The 16622-nt window shown below is 40.2% G+C and overlaps 1 protein-coding gene and 1 non-coding gene across 2 annotated transcripts in view; both read right to left on the reverse strand.

Moving 5' to 3' along the window:
• Positions 1 to 16622, reverse strand: part of IARS2 (isoleucyl-tRNA synthetase 2, mitochondrial) — a 53648-nt gene that overhangs the window by 5330 nt on the left and 31696 nt on the right. Inside the window, exons 14-20 of the mRNA XM_514209.8 lie at positions 15820 to 15913; positions 8175 to 8283; positions 5797 to 5899; positions 4665 to 4790; positions 3568 to 3699; positions 2417 to 2523; positions 748 to 893 (exon numbers count right to left, since the gene is read on the reverse strand). Of these exons, the coding sequence (XP_514209.3) occupies positions 748 to 893; positions 2417 to 2523; positions 3568 to 3699; positions 4665 to 4790; positions 5797 to 5899; positions 8175 to 8283; positions 15820 to 15913 (817 nt within the window). The remainder of the gene's footprint in view (positions 1 to 747; positions 894 to 2416; positions 2524 to 3567; positions 3700 to 4664; positions 4791 to 5796; positions 5900 to 8174; positions 8284 to 15819; positions 15914 to 16622) is intronic.
• On the reverse strand, positions 5442 to 5544 carry LOC112207465 (small nucleolar RNA U13). Its single transcript, XR_002941904.1, has one exon. It is a non-coding gene; the product is annotated as a small nucleolar RNA U13 (small nucleolar RNA).

The raw sequence follows: 16622 nt of genomic DNA on the forward strand, positions 1-16622 counted from the left end.
AAAATATATAGAAATATCCCAATATTAACAGCTATCAGTAGTAACATTATAAGTGACTTCCCCCTCTTCCTACACTTCTATAGTTTCTAATTTTTATAAACTTAATACAATCAGAAGAAAACAACTAACATAAAACTCACTAAAAGCACTATATTTTGTTTTAATACAACCTAAAATATATTTCAGAACATTTTTTTTGAGAGTCTTGCTCTGTCACCCAGGCCGAAGTACAGTAGCATGATCTTGGCTCACTGCAACTTCCACCTCCCGAGTTCAAGCAATTCTCCTGCCTTAGCCTCCCAAGTAGCTGGGACTACAGGCACCCGCCACCACCATGCCCCGCTAATTTTTATATTTTTAGTAGAGATGGGGTTTCGCCATGTTGGCCTGGCTAATTTTGAACTCCTGACCTCAAGTGATCTGCCCACCTCAGCCTCCCAAAGTGCTGGGATTACAGGTGTGAGCCACCATGCCAGCCATTTCAGAACAGTTATAAAGGTATTTAAGAAAAAAGGTGATTTCTCGACACTGTCAAGCTGCTAATACATTTCAGAAAGCACAGAATTCTGAAATTTACCCTACTCCTCTACAAATAGGTGCAGAAACAAATACATGACCAAGACACACTGTGTCACACAGCAGTCACTGTAAATGGATAAGTGCCCCTTTTATGAAGCAGATAAAAGTAGAAGTTGCACCTTGATCAGGGATATTTCTCATTAAGAGAATAAATGAAGTATTCCTTACCTTTAATATAAGGTATGTGCTGGAACACCTCTTCAGCCAGGTGAGGAAGAATGGGAGCAAAAGAACGAACCATTACATCCAAAATTTCAACTAATGCAGTCTGACAAGAGCGTCGTTTGGGGTCATTTTCCTTTTCACAATAGAGCCTGAACAAGAACAACTTATTCAGCAGTTGACAATACTTTATACATTATGGTCACCTAGATGGGACCTGCCTCAGGTTGAGTTTATTCCTAGTGGCTAATCCTATGGCTCTAATCATCTTCTACTTAAAGAATACAATACACTCTCCTACAATTTTACTCCGTCCAGGTGTACCCACCTCCTTGAAAGCACTCATGGCTACGCTATCTCATTCTGTTTTTCAGGTGGATGACAACTAGAGTCTAGACTGCTGTATTAAAGGACTATGAATAAGTTAGTTGATGGTATTTAACATGTGGCTCCCACCCACTACGATGCTATTAGTGTTTTAAGGGAAGGAGTAGGAGTTATAATCCCTATGTGCAAGGTCCTTGGGGTGCTGACAGGCTGAGGATAACGCCTCAGACTGGACTCATTACCATAAAGGTAGGACCGTCACCTGCACACTGGAGCAACAGATGAAGACTTGGCATCAAGCCCTCTTCTACAAGGATACTGCTAATATTATACACTGTTACCATATAATTGCACATAAATATCTCTCTCTTCCCCTCAGGATTTGAGAACTCCTGAGAACAAGCATTATGTTCATCGTCTGATATTAGTAGTGATGATTTTTTGAACACTTTATCAAGCACAGCTTTAAGCACATTATTGCTTTCCCTTCTCAATCACGAGGTAAGTATTATTATACCCATTTTACAGATGAAGAAACAGATTACAGAATAAGCTGCCCCAAATCAGAAAGCTAGTAAGCGGGAGGGCAAACCTTTATACTCAGACTTGACTCCGGAACCCAATCTTTTTTTTTTTTTTTTTTTTTTGAGACAGAGTATTGCTCTGTCGCCCAGGCTGAAGTGCAGTGGCACGATCTCAGCTCACTGCAAGCTCCGCCTCCCGGGTTCACGCCATTCTCCTGCCTCAGCCTCCTGAGTAGCTGGAACTACAGGCACCCGCCACCACGCCCAGCTAATTTTTTGTATTTTTAGTAGAGACGGGGTTTCACTGTGTTAGCCAGGATGGTCTCGATCTCCTGACCTCATGATCCACCCACCTCGGCCTCCCAAAGTGCTGGGATTACAGGCGTGAGCCACCGCGCCCGGCCCAGAACCCAATCTTAATAAATGCACAACACTGCCCATCTTGCTCATCACTGTATCCCTGACGGTTGCCAAACACAAGTAGACACTCAAAAAATACTTGTTGAGGTTTTGTTGTTGTTGTTTTTTGAGACGAGATCTTGCTCTGTCGCCCAGGCTGGAGTGCAGCAGCACAATCTCTGCTCATTGCAACCTCTGCCTCCCAAGTTCAAGCGATTCTCGTGCCTCAGTCTCCTGAGTGACTCAGATTACAGGCATGTGCCACCATGCCCGGTTAATTTTTGTATTTTGTATTTTGCCATACTGGTCTCAAACTCCTGGCCTCACGTCATCCACCCGCCTCGGCCTCCCAAAGTGCTGGGATTACAGGCTTGAGTCACCACACCTGGCCATTGTTAAGCATTTTAATATTTAGTCATACATACCTATCTTTGATTATACTGAAATAAAAGTTAGAGAGCTCTCTGGTATAAAACGTCCGTAACAGCCGAACAACTTTTCCAAAATCATATTGCTTGTATAATTCGGTAATCTAGGGAACAAAGCCAAAATAAATTTGGAAGCTGAGACAGGCAAATGAAAATGTAAGTCATCACAAGCAAAATATGCTCCTTTCAAAAATATGTTTCAATGAGACAAATACAAAACAGGCAATATGCAAGAACTCCTGGGAATCTTCCAAATGTCATTTCTGGATAACACATTTGACTACACTCAGAAAATAGTATTTTACTCTGAGAACTACGAAAGGACATTAATTAAGGAAAGAATGAGATTGTAAATAACAAAATCACACCATTTTAACAACAGCAAACGTGGACGTTACCAACAATTCATTAGTGTTCCTTCATTTATGCCTCATTTATTTTTGATTTGGGCAAAATTGGTATGTACACCTCTGACTTAAGGGTACACTAATGCAAACACATTTCCAATTATGAGAAAACACAATTTTTTTTTTTTTTAAGACAGGGTCTCACTCTGTCAACCAGGCTGGAGTGCAGTGGCACAATCACAGCTCACTGCAGCCTCAAAACCATGGGCTCAAGCGATTCTCCTGCCTCAGCCTCCCAAGGAGCTGGGACTACATGCATTGGCTAACACGCCCGGCTAATTTTTAAAATTTTTCTAGAGATAGGTTCCTGCTCTGTTGCCCAGGCTGGTCTTGAACACCTGGCCTCAAGCAATCCTCCCACCTCAGCCTCCCAAAGTGGTAGGATTTATAGGTGTGAGTTTCCACGCCCAGCCACAAAACAGAAATTATTTAAGTCTATATGAAAATGAGTAAGTATCTTATGAGACAAATAGGATAGTCCATTTTGGTTATTTCTGTACTTTATTATGAGGAGCACGTGTGCAGATAAAGTATAACTCCACTTTATTCCTTCTTGTTGGAAAAATAGAACTAATCATGAGAGAAAAATCTGGTCCGAGGGGAAGTCTGGACATATTTCTCTTCAAGAGTGCTATAGTTACTATTTCCAGCAAGGTCTGTTCCACTCAGATAAAACTAAAATTTTAACCTACAATAGTGCTGATATTTCTAGTTTCCAAAAGTTTATTAATTTACATTTACCTTGTTTGCCAAATCCTGCAGTAAGTGTAGCATGTACTGGTCTATGACATACATATCGTTAACAGGGATGGAATCTGTTTCTGGGTTGAAATCAGCCACATTTCCCAAAAGAAAGCGAAGTGTATTCCTAAGCTATTCATAGGAAGAAAAAATATGCAGTTAAAAAAATCTAATGGTGCCTTCAATTTTCACTGAAAAGTTATTTTATTACTAACTCTTGTCATTTTCTTAGTGGGGTATTTTTATTATCATTCCAAGTAAGACTACAAATGTAAAAAAAATAAAAAACAAAAAGCACACAACAAACTCTTATTCCAATAGCCCAGTTATAGGAACAACCACTGGATTTTACGCCTAATGACTGAATTTTCATTATATTTCTTTATTACGCTGGGGCAAATCACCTTTCAGTAGCCCAGTTTATTCATGTGTGTGGGTCAGAATAATGTTATTTCACTTGCTTCACAATGAAATAAAGATACATGGAAAAATGTGAAAGGTTATTGAGTACATAAAAGTGTACAAAATTAATATAATCTATACTATGCTATATTACATTTTATATATTAATAAAATATAAAGGATATTATATACAAATTATATAAAATTACTGGTATTACTACCAATGTTTTGAAACAAATAAATTTACACAGGAGTTTTTTGGTTTTTTTGAGACAAGGTCTTGCTCTGTCGCCAGGCTGGAGTCCAGTGGCACGATCTCGGCTCACTGCAACCTCCGCCTCCTGGGTTCAAGTGATTCTCCTGCCTCAGCCTCCCGAGTAGCTGGGACTACAGGCGCATGCCACCATGCCCAGCTAATTTTTATATTTTTAGTAGAGACGGGGTTTCACTATGTTGGCCAGGCTAGTCTCAAACTCCTGACCTCGTGATCCACCTGCCTCTGCCTCCAAAAGTGCTGGGATTACAGGCATGAGCCACCATGCCTGGCCAACACAGGAGATTCTTAAAATCTCACAATAAATGAAGAACTCGTTTTCATTCAGTTTTTTTCAGTTCCAAACAAAATGTGTCTCATTTTTTAAAACAATGATTTGACAAACTTGTCCTTTAGAAATAGGAAGAATAATAGTTCTAACCTTGCTAATATCATCTCTGGCAGCATTGAGCACGGATGGGCCAATTGCAACTTCAGTGAAGACATTGGAATCAGCTACCCACCAGCGAAGGACATCAGCACCATACGGAGGCTCTTTGCTTTGATCCTTTTCATTGAGAAAAAAATATATAAACACAATGGCTTTCAATTCCAATTAGCCGAACAAATGTTTTAGGTAAAGCTCCTATTCAGATATTTTTGAGCACAATGTAAGTACAAACTATACTAGCACTGTAATGAAATGCGGGCTAACAATCTCAAATTAGACTGTATCTAAAAACAAAACTGGAAAAAGAAAGAGTGTGCTCTGCAATCTTGTTCAATGCACAAATGCTCATACCTAATCTCTTCCCTGGTCATGTCTGTTTCCTCTATTACAGCTGGCGGTTAGACACACAGCAGTGCCAGGGAGGTCTCTATAATAAGGGAGGGGAAGAGGAAGGACTGCTTTTCCTTTCACTATTTCCTAGCAACTCTGTACACAAAACAATGAATGGTTACAGGATGTTAGGCGGGCAGTAAAAAGCTACAGGAGTTAAAAAATAGAAAAAAACAGACAAATGATTTAATTCACAAAAGCAGCTCCAAAACCCCCCCCAAATTATCAGCAACCTCAGATTTGATGTACATTTAGGACCTGCTTTAAAGTGTATAATTTTCAACAATATAATAATGAAATGCGCATTTTGAAGTTGCAATCTCATTTTTCATCATTTCCATTTAACTACACAATTACACTTTACACATTTTTTTTTCACTTCAGACAGCAATGTGCCAACACTGTAACAAGGTTAGAGGGAGGCACACCTCACACAATAGTGCGAAAACCCAATCATCACGCTTACGAATCACAAAAGGATCTACACATTTTAAAGGCTCTCAGACAATTAAAAAAGAAACAGCGTGGTTTGGGACCTAACTGGAGAGTCAGGCCTGAAATAAGTTAAAAGGACCACAATCCCAGCCTCTGCCTTCTTCATTACAATCATGTGTTATTTGAGAGTATAAAAGATAGTTTTTATTTTTACATTGAAGTAACTATATTAAGGGCTTTGGCTGCCAATTTAAGATCCTTAAAACGAAAATAAAATACATTTTAGAGAATCACCTACTTGTCCTCCATTAACGACAACATCAGGATGAATGACATTCCCAAGAGACTTGGACATCTTTTCTCCCTTTTCTCCAAGGGTAAATCCATGAACAATCACTGTCCTAAAGGGACAAATCAGCTATTTTAATGATAAACACAATTATAATTATCTTTTTGAAGATTAGGTAGAGCTTAAAAAGAGTATCTAAGTTTGACACAAAAATATGATTTTTCTTGACTGATTATGAATAAAACCTTTTCTTTTCTTTTCTTTTTTTTTTTTGAGATGGAGTCTCACTCTTGTTGCCCAGGCTGCAGTGCAGTGGCATGATGTCGGCTCACTGCAACCTCCACCTTCCAGGTTCAAGGGATTCTCCTACCTACGCCTGACCTCAGGGGATCCACCTAACTCGGCCTCCCAAAGTGCTGGAATTACAGGTATGAGCCACCCCGCCCGGCCGAAACCTTTCCTTAAAAGTCAAATTCGGCTGGGTGCAGTGGCTCACGCCTGTAATCCCAACACTCTGGGAGGCCAAGGCAGGCAGATCACTTGAGGCCAGAAGCTCGAGGCCAGCCTGGCCAACATGGTGAAACCCTGTCTCCACTAAAAATACAAAAATTAGCCGGGTATAGTGGCGTGTGCCAGTAGTCCCAGATACTTGGGAGGCTGAGGCATGAGAATCACTTGAACCCAGGAGGCGGAGATTGCAGTGAGCTGAGATCGTCCCACTGCACTCCAGCCTGGGCGACAGAGTAAGACTCCATCTCAAACAAAAAAAGTCATTCTTAGCTCATGTATCACAATAGTCAAACAGTTAACTCTCGACTTACACAAAGGAAAACTTTAGATATTTGCATCACTAAACAGATTATTTTCTGAGCTTCTGCTATGTACTGATTTTATCATTAAAACTAACCAGGTTAGAAAGAGCAAACCACAGAGACAGCAAGGAGATCAGTGGTTGCCAGGGGCCCTGGGGTGGGAGTGGAGATTAGCCACAAATAGGCATAAGAAAACTTTTTAGTGTGTTGGAAATGTTATAAAACCTATTGTGGTGATAGCGGAAAAACTATATAATTCACTAAAAAACAAAAATTTTTTTTTAATGAAAAAATAAAACCAGGAAAAAGTATGTCTTAAAAAGAGCAGATTATCATCTCAAAATTATTTTCAAAAGACAATTTGAAAAAAATAGGATCTGCCCTTTTACTGGTCTTTAAAACACATGTTAAGAAACAAAAACATGTAAAAGGGCCAGGCATGGGGGCTCACGCCTGTAATCCTAGCACTTTGGGAGGCTCAGGAGGGTGAATCCCTTGAGAGCAGGAGTTTGAGACCAGCCTCGCCAACATGGTGAAACCCCGTCTCTATTAAAAGTACAAAAATCAGCCGGGCATGGTGGCATGCGCCGTAATTCCAGCTACTTGAGAGGCTGAGGCAGGAGAATCGCTTGAACCCGGGAGGCAGAGGCTGCAGTGAGCCAAGATCACGCCACTGCACTCCAGCCTAGGCAATAGAGCAAGACTCCATCTCAAAAAAAAAGAAACATGTAAAATGTTCTGGGATGGGTTTTTATCCTAAGAGAGCCACAATCTTAAGCTAAGCTATTTAGGAATCTTTCTGATTAGTACTTTCACCCACACGTTTGAAAAAGTAATTATGTGTACTAAATGAGAATACCTAATTTAATAAAATTCATGAAAGCAATGTTTCAGTTCACTAGCCACTGTGGATATTACAAATATAAAGGACATCTGCACTCAGGCTGTCTTCTCTCAACCTTGAATATCCTTCCCTACATTCCTCCTAGTCAAGTTTTACCATAGATCAAGATCTAGTTCTAGGCCAGGCATGGTGGCTCACGCCTATAATCCTACCACTTTGGGAGGCCAAGGCAGGAGGACTGCTTCAGGCCAGGAGTTTGGGACCAGCATGGGCAATGGGAGGAGAACGCATCTCTAAAAAAAATTAAAAATTAGCCAGGTGTGGTGGTGCATGTTTGTAGTCCCAGCTACTCAGGAGGCTGAAGCAGGAGGATTGCTTGAGCCAAGGGGACGGAGGCTGCAGCGAGCTCTGACCACACCATTGCACTCCAGCCTGGGTGACTGAATGAGATCCTTTCTCAAAAAAAAAAACAACAACAACAAAAAAGAACTACATAAGTTCCCCCAACTACTCCAGTCAATGCTGACTTTTTCTTCAAAGAGTTATGATCTGCATCACACTCACAAGACACCTTGGTGTTGTCTCCTTTTTCCTTTCTCTTTTTTTACTTCAAATTCTTACAGGACACTGTAAGCAATCAAGAGTGGTGCCTTATCATCTCTGTAGTACTCAGCATAGTGCGTCACACACTGGCAGGTACTCAGCAGGTTGGTTCAGGCATAAATACTTACTTATAAGGTGCTCTCTTCCTTGCTGCCACACTTGTTAATAAGGATGACTGAAACCAACCCCCGAGCTGGTCTTTTCCTTCCAAGTACAAATCTGCTCTTTGGTCAGGACCTCAAAATTAAGTATTAAAAGAAAAAAACCCAGAAATTTAAGTTAATTAAAATAGAAAAAGAAGATACTTATTAATAACAATTAGTGGGGAGGAAGGGAAGTAACTACAATAGAGAAAACTGACAGATGCCACCTTAACCAAGAAAGTGACCAAAGTTACACATCACCAGTAGTAATGGGACAGAGATGTATCACGTGACTTCTGAAATGATGTACTGAAATAAACACAGTATCCTTTCTGTGATATTCCTACCTAAAATGCATAACGTGGATCTAATCATGACAATGCATCCCACAAACTCAGAGAGACCATCTACAAAACAAACCTGTACTGCATGAATGTCAAGCAATGTCATGAAATGTCATGAAAGACACAGAACAAGAACTAGAGAGACATGACAGTTAAATGTGACATGTGATCTCAGATTAGATCTTGGGTCCTTTTTTTTTTTTCCTCTTTCCACCTAAGAATAAGTTCTATAGACAGTTAACAGTATGGAATCAATGTTAATTCCCTAATTTTGATATCTGTGTTGGTTATGTTAAGAGACTATCCATGTTTCGGGGAAATATATACTAAAATATTGAGATAAAAGATGCATCTTTTCCTCTACATATATATACATAGGATATATAAAGCAAATGTAGCAAAATGTTAATGTTAATGTTGGGAAATCTAGATGAAGAGCATGCTGTAATTCTTTATAATACTTTATGACTTTTCAAAATAAAAGGGTTTTCAAAAGAAAGTAACATAAGGTCGTTGATAAGATTACATCTATATTTTAAATCTAAACTCACAACTCTCAAAGCCCCCATAATCCCTTTTATTTGTAAAATTATGATTTGTCCTTATGTCCTAAGACTGAAGATTTAGTGTTGTAATCTTCATGTAAGAAAGATCAACTGAGTGGAGGTGGGGAAACAAAATTTAAATAACTGAATCAAACCAGTTCAATTGCACCAATATTACTGAGCACTTGTTACATAGCAGGCATTGTGTTAGACCCTGGGGAAATCTGGACTCTGCCTTCTTGGAGCTGACACCTAGTAGGGTAGATTTTATGTTAAGCAAGAAATAACTGTGATGGGGCCGGGTGTAGTGTCTCATGCCTGTAATCCCAGCCCTTTGGGAGGTGGAGGCTGGCAAATCCTGAGGTCAGGAGTTCGAGACCAGCTTGACCAACATGGCGAAACCCCATCTCTAAAAACACGAAAATTATCTGGGCACGGTGGCGGGCACCTGTAATCCCAGCTACTTGGGAGGCTGAAGCAGGAGAATCACTTGAACCCAGGAGGTGGAGGTTACAGTGAGCAGAGATTGTGCCACTGCACTCTAGCCTGGGCGACAGAGTAAGAATCTGTCTCAAAAAAAAAAAAAGAAAAGAAATAACTATGATGGGTGTTACCAAGGGGAAAATAAAGAGTTTAATCTAGTCTGTGCAACCAGGAAAGTCTGAGATAATGTAAGAAGGTAAATGCATATGCAGTGAAAACAAATCTTTAGCTAGACTAAGAAAATAGAAAAGAAGATCCAAATAAACAAAATCAGAAATGAAAAAGGAGACATGGGGCTGGGCGCGGTGGCTCACGCCTGTAATCCCAGAACTTTGGGAGGCAGAGGCGGGTGGATCACGAGGTCAGGAGTTCAAGACCAGCCTGGCCAAGATGGTGAAACCCCATCTCTACTAAAAACGCAAACATTAGCCAGGCATGGTGGCGAGCACCTGTAACCCCAGCTACTTGGGAGGAAGGAGGCAGAGAACTGCTTGAACCTGGGAGGTGGAGTTTGCAGTGAGATGAGATCAGGCCACTGCACTCCAGTCTGGGCAACAGAGCAAGACTCCATCTCAAAAAAAAAAGAAAAAAGAGAGAGAGAGAGGTGACATACAACAGACAACAGAGAAATACAAAGGATCATCACAGACTACTATAAACAAATGTACACTAACACATAGGAAAACCTGGAGGAAATGGATAAACCCCTGGACACACACAACCTACCAAGATTAAACCGGGAAGAAATAGAACAGTAAGGAGTAACCGGACTGAATAAGTAACAAAAAATCTCCCAACAAAGAAAAGTCTAGGACCAGATGGCTTTACTGCTGAATTCTACCAAATATATAAAGAACAATAATTCTGCTCAAACTACTCCAGAGCATCGAAGAGGAGGAAACTCTTCTTAAATCACTGTACAAAGCCAGCATTACCCTGATACCAAAACCAGGCAAAGACACAACAAAAAAGAAAACTACAGGCCAGTATCTCTGTTGAACAAAGACACAAAAATCCTCAACAGGCCACTTGTGGTAGCTCATGCCTGTAATACCAACACTTTGGGAGGCCAAGGCAGGTGGATCATGAGGTCAGGAGATCGAGACCATCCTGGCTAACATGGTGAAACCCGTCTCTACTAAAAATACAAAAAATTAGCCAGGCGTGGTGGTGGATGCCTGTAGTCGCAGCTACTTGGGAGGCTGAGGCAGGAGAATTGCTTGAACCTAGGAGGCGGGGGTTGCAGTGAGCCGAGATCGTGCCATTGCACTCCAGCCTAGGCAACAGAGTGAGACTCCATCTCAAAAAAAAAAAAAAAAAAAAAATCAACGTGGCCAGGCATCGTGGTTCATGCCTGTAATCCCAGCACTTTGGGAGGCTGAGCAGCGCTGATCCCTTGAGGTCAGGAGTTCGAGACCAGCCTGGCCAACATGGTGAAACCCCCATCTCTATTAAAAATATAAAAATTGCTGGGCAGAGTGGCTCACGCCTGTAATCCCAGAACTTTGGGAGGCTTAGGCGGACAGATCGCCTGAGGTGGGGAGTTCGATTCCAGCCTGACCAACATGGAGAAACCCCGTCTCTACTAAAAATACAAAATTAGCTGGGCGTGATGGCACATGCCTGAAGTCACAGCTACTTGGGAAGCTGAGGCAGGAGAATCGCTTGAACCCGGGAGGTAGAGGTTGCAGTGAGCCCAGGTCACGCCATTGCACTCCAGCCTGGGCAATAAGAGTGAAACTCTGTCTCAAAAAAATAAATAAATAAATAAAAATTAACCGGGTGTGGTGGCACATGACTATAATCCCAGTTACTCTGGAGGCTCAGGCAGGAGAATCACTAGAACTCAGGAGGCGGAGGTTGCAGTGAGCCGAGACTGTGCCACTTCACTCCAGCCTGGGCGACACAGCAAGACTCTGTCTCAAATAAATAAATAAATAAATAAAGATTAAATGCAATTCCATGCAAAATACCAATGATATTCTTCACAGAAACAGAAAAATTCATATGGAAAATTCATAAGGCAACACAAAAGCCTCCCAAATAGTCAAAGCAATACTGAGCAAAAAGCACAAAGCTGGAGGCATCACACTGCCCAACTTCAAAATATACTGCAAAGTTACAGTAAAAACGCATGGTGTTGGTATAAAAACAGACACTTAGACCAATGGGACAGAATAGAGAACCCAGAAATAAATCTACCAGTTTATTGCCAACTGATTTCCAACAAAGGCACCAGGAACATACAGTGGGAAAAGGACACCCTCTTTAAGAAATGGTGCTGGAAAAACTGGCTATCCACGTGCAGAAGAATGAAAATAAACCCCTACCCCATCCCGGCTAACATGGTGAAACCTCGTCTCTACTAAAAATACAAAAAATTAGCCAGGCGTGGTGGTGGGTGCCTGTAGTCCCAGCTACTCGGGAGGCTGAGGCAGGAGAATGGTGTGAACCCAGGAGGCGGAGCTTGCAGTGAGCCAAGATCGTGCCACTGCACTCCAGCCTGGGCGACAGAGCGAGACTCTGTCTCAAAAAAAGAAAGAAAGAAAATAGACCCCTACCTCTCACCATATACAAAAATCAACTCAAAAGAGAGACTTAAATCTAAGGCCCCCAACTATGAAACTACTAGAGGAAAACACAGGAGAAATCCTCCAGGACATCGGTCTAGGCAAAAATGTTATGGCTAAGACTTCAAAAGCACAAGTAAAGGAGCAAAAATAGACAAATGGAACTATATTAAGAAAAAGCTGCAGCACACAAAGGAAACAACACAGTGAAGAGACAACCTGTAGAATGGAAGAAAATCTTTGCAAACTATTTGTCTGACAAGAAACTGATATTCAGATTATAAAGGAATTCAAATAAAGAAACAGCAAAAACAAGAAACAACAAAAAAAATCTCATTACATAGTGGGCAAAGGGTCTGAACAGACATTTCTCAAAGGATGTCATATGAATGGACAACAGGTATATGAAAAAATGTTCAACATCACTAATCATCAGGGAAGTGCAAATCAAAACCACAGTGATATATCATCTTACCCCAGTTAGCCCAGAATGGCTATTATCAAAAAGAAAGTAACAAATGATGGCAAGGATGTGGAGAGAATGGAACTATTATACACTGTTGGTGGGAATGTAAATTAGTACAGACATTATAAAAAACATTATGGAGGTTTCTTTTCAAAAAACTAAAAACAGAACTACCATATGAGCCAGCAATCCCACTACTAGATATTTATGCAAAGGAAATAAAATCAGCGTATCCACAGGATACCTGCACTACTCACAATAGCCAAGATATGGAACCAGTCTAACTATCCATCAAAGATGAATGGATTAAAAAAATGTGATAAATATACACAATGGAATACTATTCAGCCATAAAAACGAATGAAATTCTGTCATCAGCAGCAACATGGATGGAACTGGAGGTCATGATGGTAAATGAAATAAGTCAAGCATAGAAAGACAAATACTCCATATTTTCACTCATATGTGGGAGCTAAAAAAGTTGATCTTATGGAGGTAGAAAGTAGAATGACAGTTACCAGACGCTGGGAAGGGTGAGAGGGAGGGATGAAGAGACTTTGGTTAATGAGGATAGAAAAGGAGTTACATATACGGGATAAATTCTAGTGTTTAATACAGTAGGGTAAATATAGTAACCATTTATTGCATATTTCAAAATAACTAGAAGAGAAGACATAAAATGTTCCCACCACAAAGAAATGGTCAATGTTTGGGATGATAGATATCTTAAATACCCTCATTTGATCATTACATATTAAATGCACCTATCAAAACACTACACGTACTCAATAATATGTACAATTATTATGAATTAATTTAAAATTTTTCTGTTGCAGTGAAAAATATTTGGTTAAGAATATCACACGCTGGACGGGTGCGGTGGCTCACATCTGTAATCCTAGCACTTTGGGAGCTGAGGCAGATGGATTACTTGAGGCCAGGAGTCTGAGACCAGCCTGGCCAACACGGTGAAACCCCTTCTCTACTAAAAACACAAAAATTAGCTGGGCATGGTGGCACATGCCTGTAATCCCAGCTACTCAGGAGGCAGAGGCAGGAGAGTCACTTGAACTCAAGAGGCGGAGGCTGCAGTGAGCTGAGATCGCACCACTGCACTCCATCCTGGGCAACAGAGTGAGACACTGTCTCAAAAAAAAAAAAAATCACACTCTAGAAATATTATGACTAAACTCTATCAGATAGATTTTAATGCCAGTTTTCATGGATTTTAACCCACTTGACAGCGCCAAATATAACGTGCACTTAACTGCACTGTAAAACCATTTCAGAAATTGAAAAGCAACAATGGTAGTAGCATTAATTCTCACAAAGCCTAAAGCAGTGAATACACTTTGAAATACACTATATCTCACTGTTTCACAATTGGCATACTCTTTTCTGAAATTCAGAATGCTGCCCAAAATGTGCCAGCAGGAAACCCTTCTTCCTACTACCTTAAGTAGTGGTATTGACCTGCATTTTCAATACATAGTCATGCATTGCTTAATAGAGATATGCTCTGAGAAATGTGTCCTTAGGTGATTTCATCATTGTGTGAACATCATAGAGTGTACTTACACAAACCTCAATGGGATAGCCTACTCTACACCTAGCCAACATGGCATAGTGTTTTTGCTTCTAGGCTACAAACCTGCACAGCATGTTACTATACTGAATACTGCAGGCAATGTCAGCACATGGTACGTATTTGTATATCTAAACATATCTAAACACAGAAAAGGTACAGTAAAAATACAGTAGTCATCCCTTGATATATGCAGAGGATTGGTTCTAGGACCCACCAACCCCCCAGCCCCCCACCCCCATATGTACCAAAATCTGTGAATACTCAAGCCCCACAGTTGGCCCTGCTGAAACTGCATATATGAAAAGTCGGCCCTCCCTTTCTATATGTGGGTTTCAAATCCTGAGAATACTGTATTTTCCATCTGCATTTCATTGAAAAAAATTGCATATAAGTAGACCTGTGCAGTCAGAACCCTGTTGTTCAGGAGTCGGATGTATTATCATCTTGTGGGGCCATCATCATGTATGCAGTCTGCTACTGACTGGAGTGTCATTATATAACACGTGACTGTAATTTAGGGAAACCAAGTACCTAAACTTGCAGTATTTTCTCTCAAATATGCTGGGAGAAAAATTATGAAATACTAATTCTGAAAATCACTACAAAAAAATTATAAAAATATGTAACTTATATTTGGCCATTATTATTATGCACATTTTACTTGTAATAGAGAGTAAACATGAATTTATATGCATTTTGTTTTTCAAACTTCCTAAGCTGAAAGAAAGGCTTAAATGAAGGAAATAGATCCACCTACTAGGAATCCTGTTGTGCGATTCATAGACAAGCTACTTTTCCCACATACCCTTACTCCAGAAAGCAAACAGGGTCTCTCAGGCCAAAGCTGGCCCTTAGTAGGAGTGTGAGGAACTGTGTGATCCATCACTGCCTCCGTGACATCTCATTCCTGTCTCCAACTTCACAGTGATAACAAGCCTTGTTCTTCATTTGAACTCTATCTTTTCACTTAGTTGCCTTAAAAATATTTCTTCTGAAGCATCTAAACACATCCTCTAATATGTGCCTTCTCCTACTACTCCTTTCTAATTCCTGCCCGTCTCTCCTTTCTCTTTATCCAATCAGTCAAAAACATTCGCTAATTATCAGTAAGTATAAAGTTAGTCAGCTGTTTGTATAGAGACGAGAAAAAGCCACAAAAAGCAATGTAGTATAGAAGATGAGAATTGAAAATCAGGGTACTTGCGTTCTAGTTTGACACTACTAAGCTATGTGACCATCACCTAATTTGGCTCTAAGTCAATTTGATTTTCTCTTCTGAAAAATGATGGGGTCAGACTATTTCAGTGACTTCCAAACTTTGTTTTACAAAACTGGGTGCCTTGGGGTTGCCAAGTGGCCAAGGAGAATGAACTGGTTGAAAGGAGGAAAAATATTCCCATTTTTAACTATTTTCTGTATTATAAATTCTAAATGAAATTTCATCTAGAAAAACAGAAAAAGGTTTAGAAATCATTGGATTAAGTAAACTCTTAAGGGTCCTTCGAGGTCTAAAATATAGCAGATCTCTAAATAAAGCACACACAGAAAAAGAGTTTGATTATAGATCCCTTCTAAATACCAATTCCATATTTTCAAAACTTCTTGATCAGCATGTATGTATTTTTAAGAATTACCTGGAAGAACATAAGACCATGAAGTTCCACTATCAAACCAGATGTCCAAAATATCCTGACCTGGCACATATTCCAAGGCATCAGGGCCACCAACCTAGTAAGATAATGCAAAAGCATGTCAGGTACACAAAGATCACAATATAGACAACAAATACTGTACCCCAAAAGTCTTCAGACAATGAAATGCAACCATGAAGTTCACATTTTTAGATGAAATTTACAGTATTTTTAAGCATTTCACAGTTAACTTCAACTCCCTCCATTCACATTTAAAAGTATCTGTGGCCACTGAATTACATATTTACCAATGTAATATGAATTGGTTTTTATTTCCTTGAAATTAACTTTAAATTTGGATATTTTAATGTGTGATACAATCAGCTAACTCTACTACAGATCCTACAAAGGCCTGATGTACCATTAGGCACTGTTCTCTCACAGTAAATTACATGAGCTTAGTCAACCAAATCAGTCAACATCAATCAATCCCGGCCCTCAATGAGACAACAATTGACCCTCACATTCCACTACTTTATTAAATACTACACTTTTTGTTTTGTTTTGTTTTTGAGACAGAGTCTTACTCTGTTGCCCAGCCTGGAGTGCAATGGCGCAATCTCGGCTCACTGCAACCTCCGTCTCCTGGGTTCAAGTGATTCTCCTGCCTCGGCCTCCTGAGTAGCTGGGACTAAAGGCATGTTGTGTGGCTAACTTTTTCTTTTTCTTTTTTCTTTTTTTTTTTTTTGAGACAGAGTTTCACTCTGTTGCCCAGGCTAGAGTGCAGTGGTGCGATCTCGGCTCAC

This window comes from Pan troglodytes, chromosome 1 (assembly GCF_028858775.2).
Source record: "Pan troglodytes isolate AG18354 chromosome 1, NHGRI_mPanTro3-v2.0_pri, whole genome shotgun sequence".
NCBI classification, from domain to species: Eukaryota; Metazoa; Chordata; class Mammalia; order Primates; family Hominidae; genus Pan; species Pan troglodytes.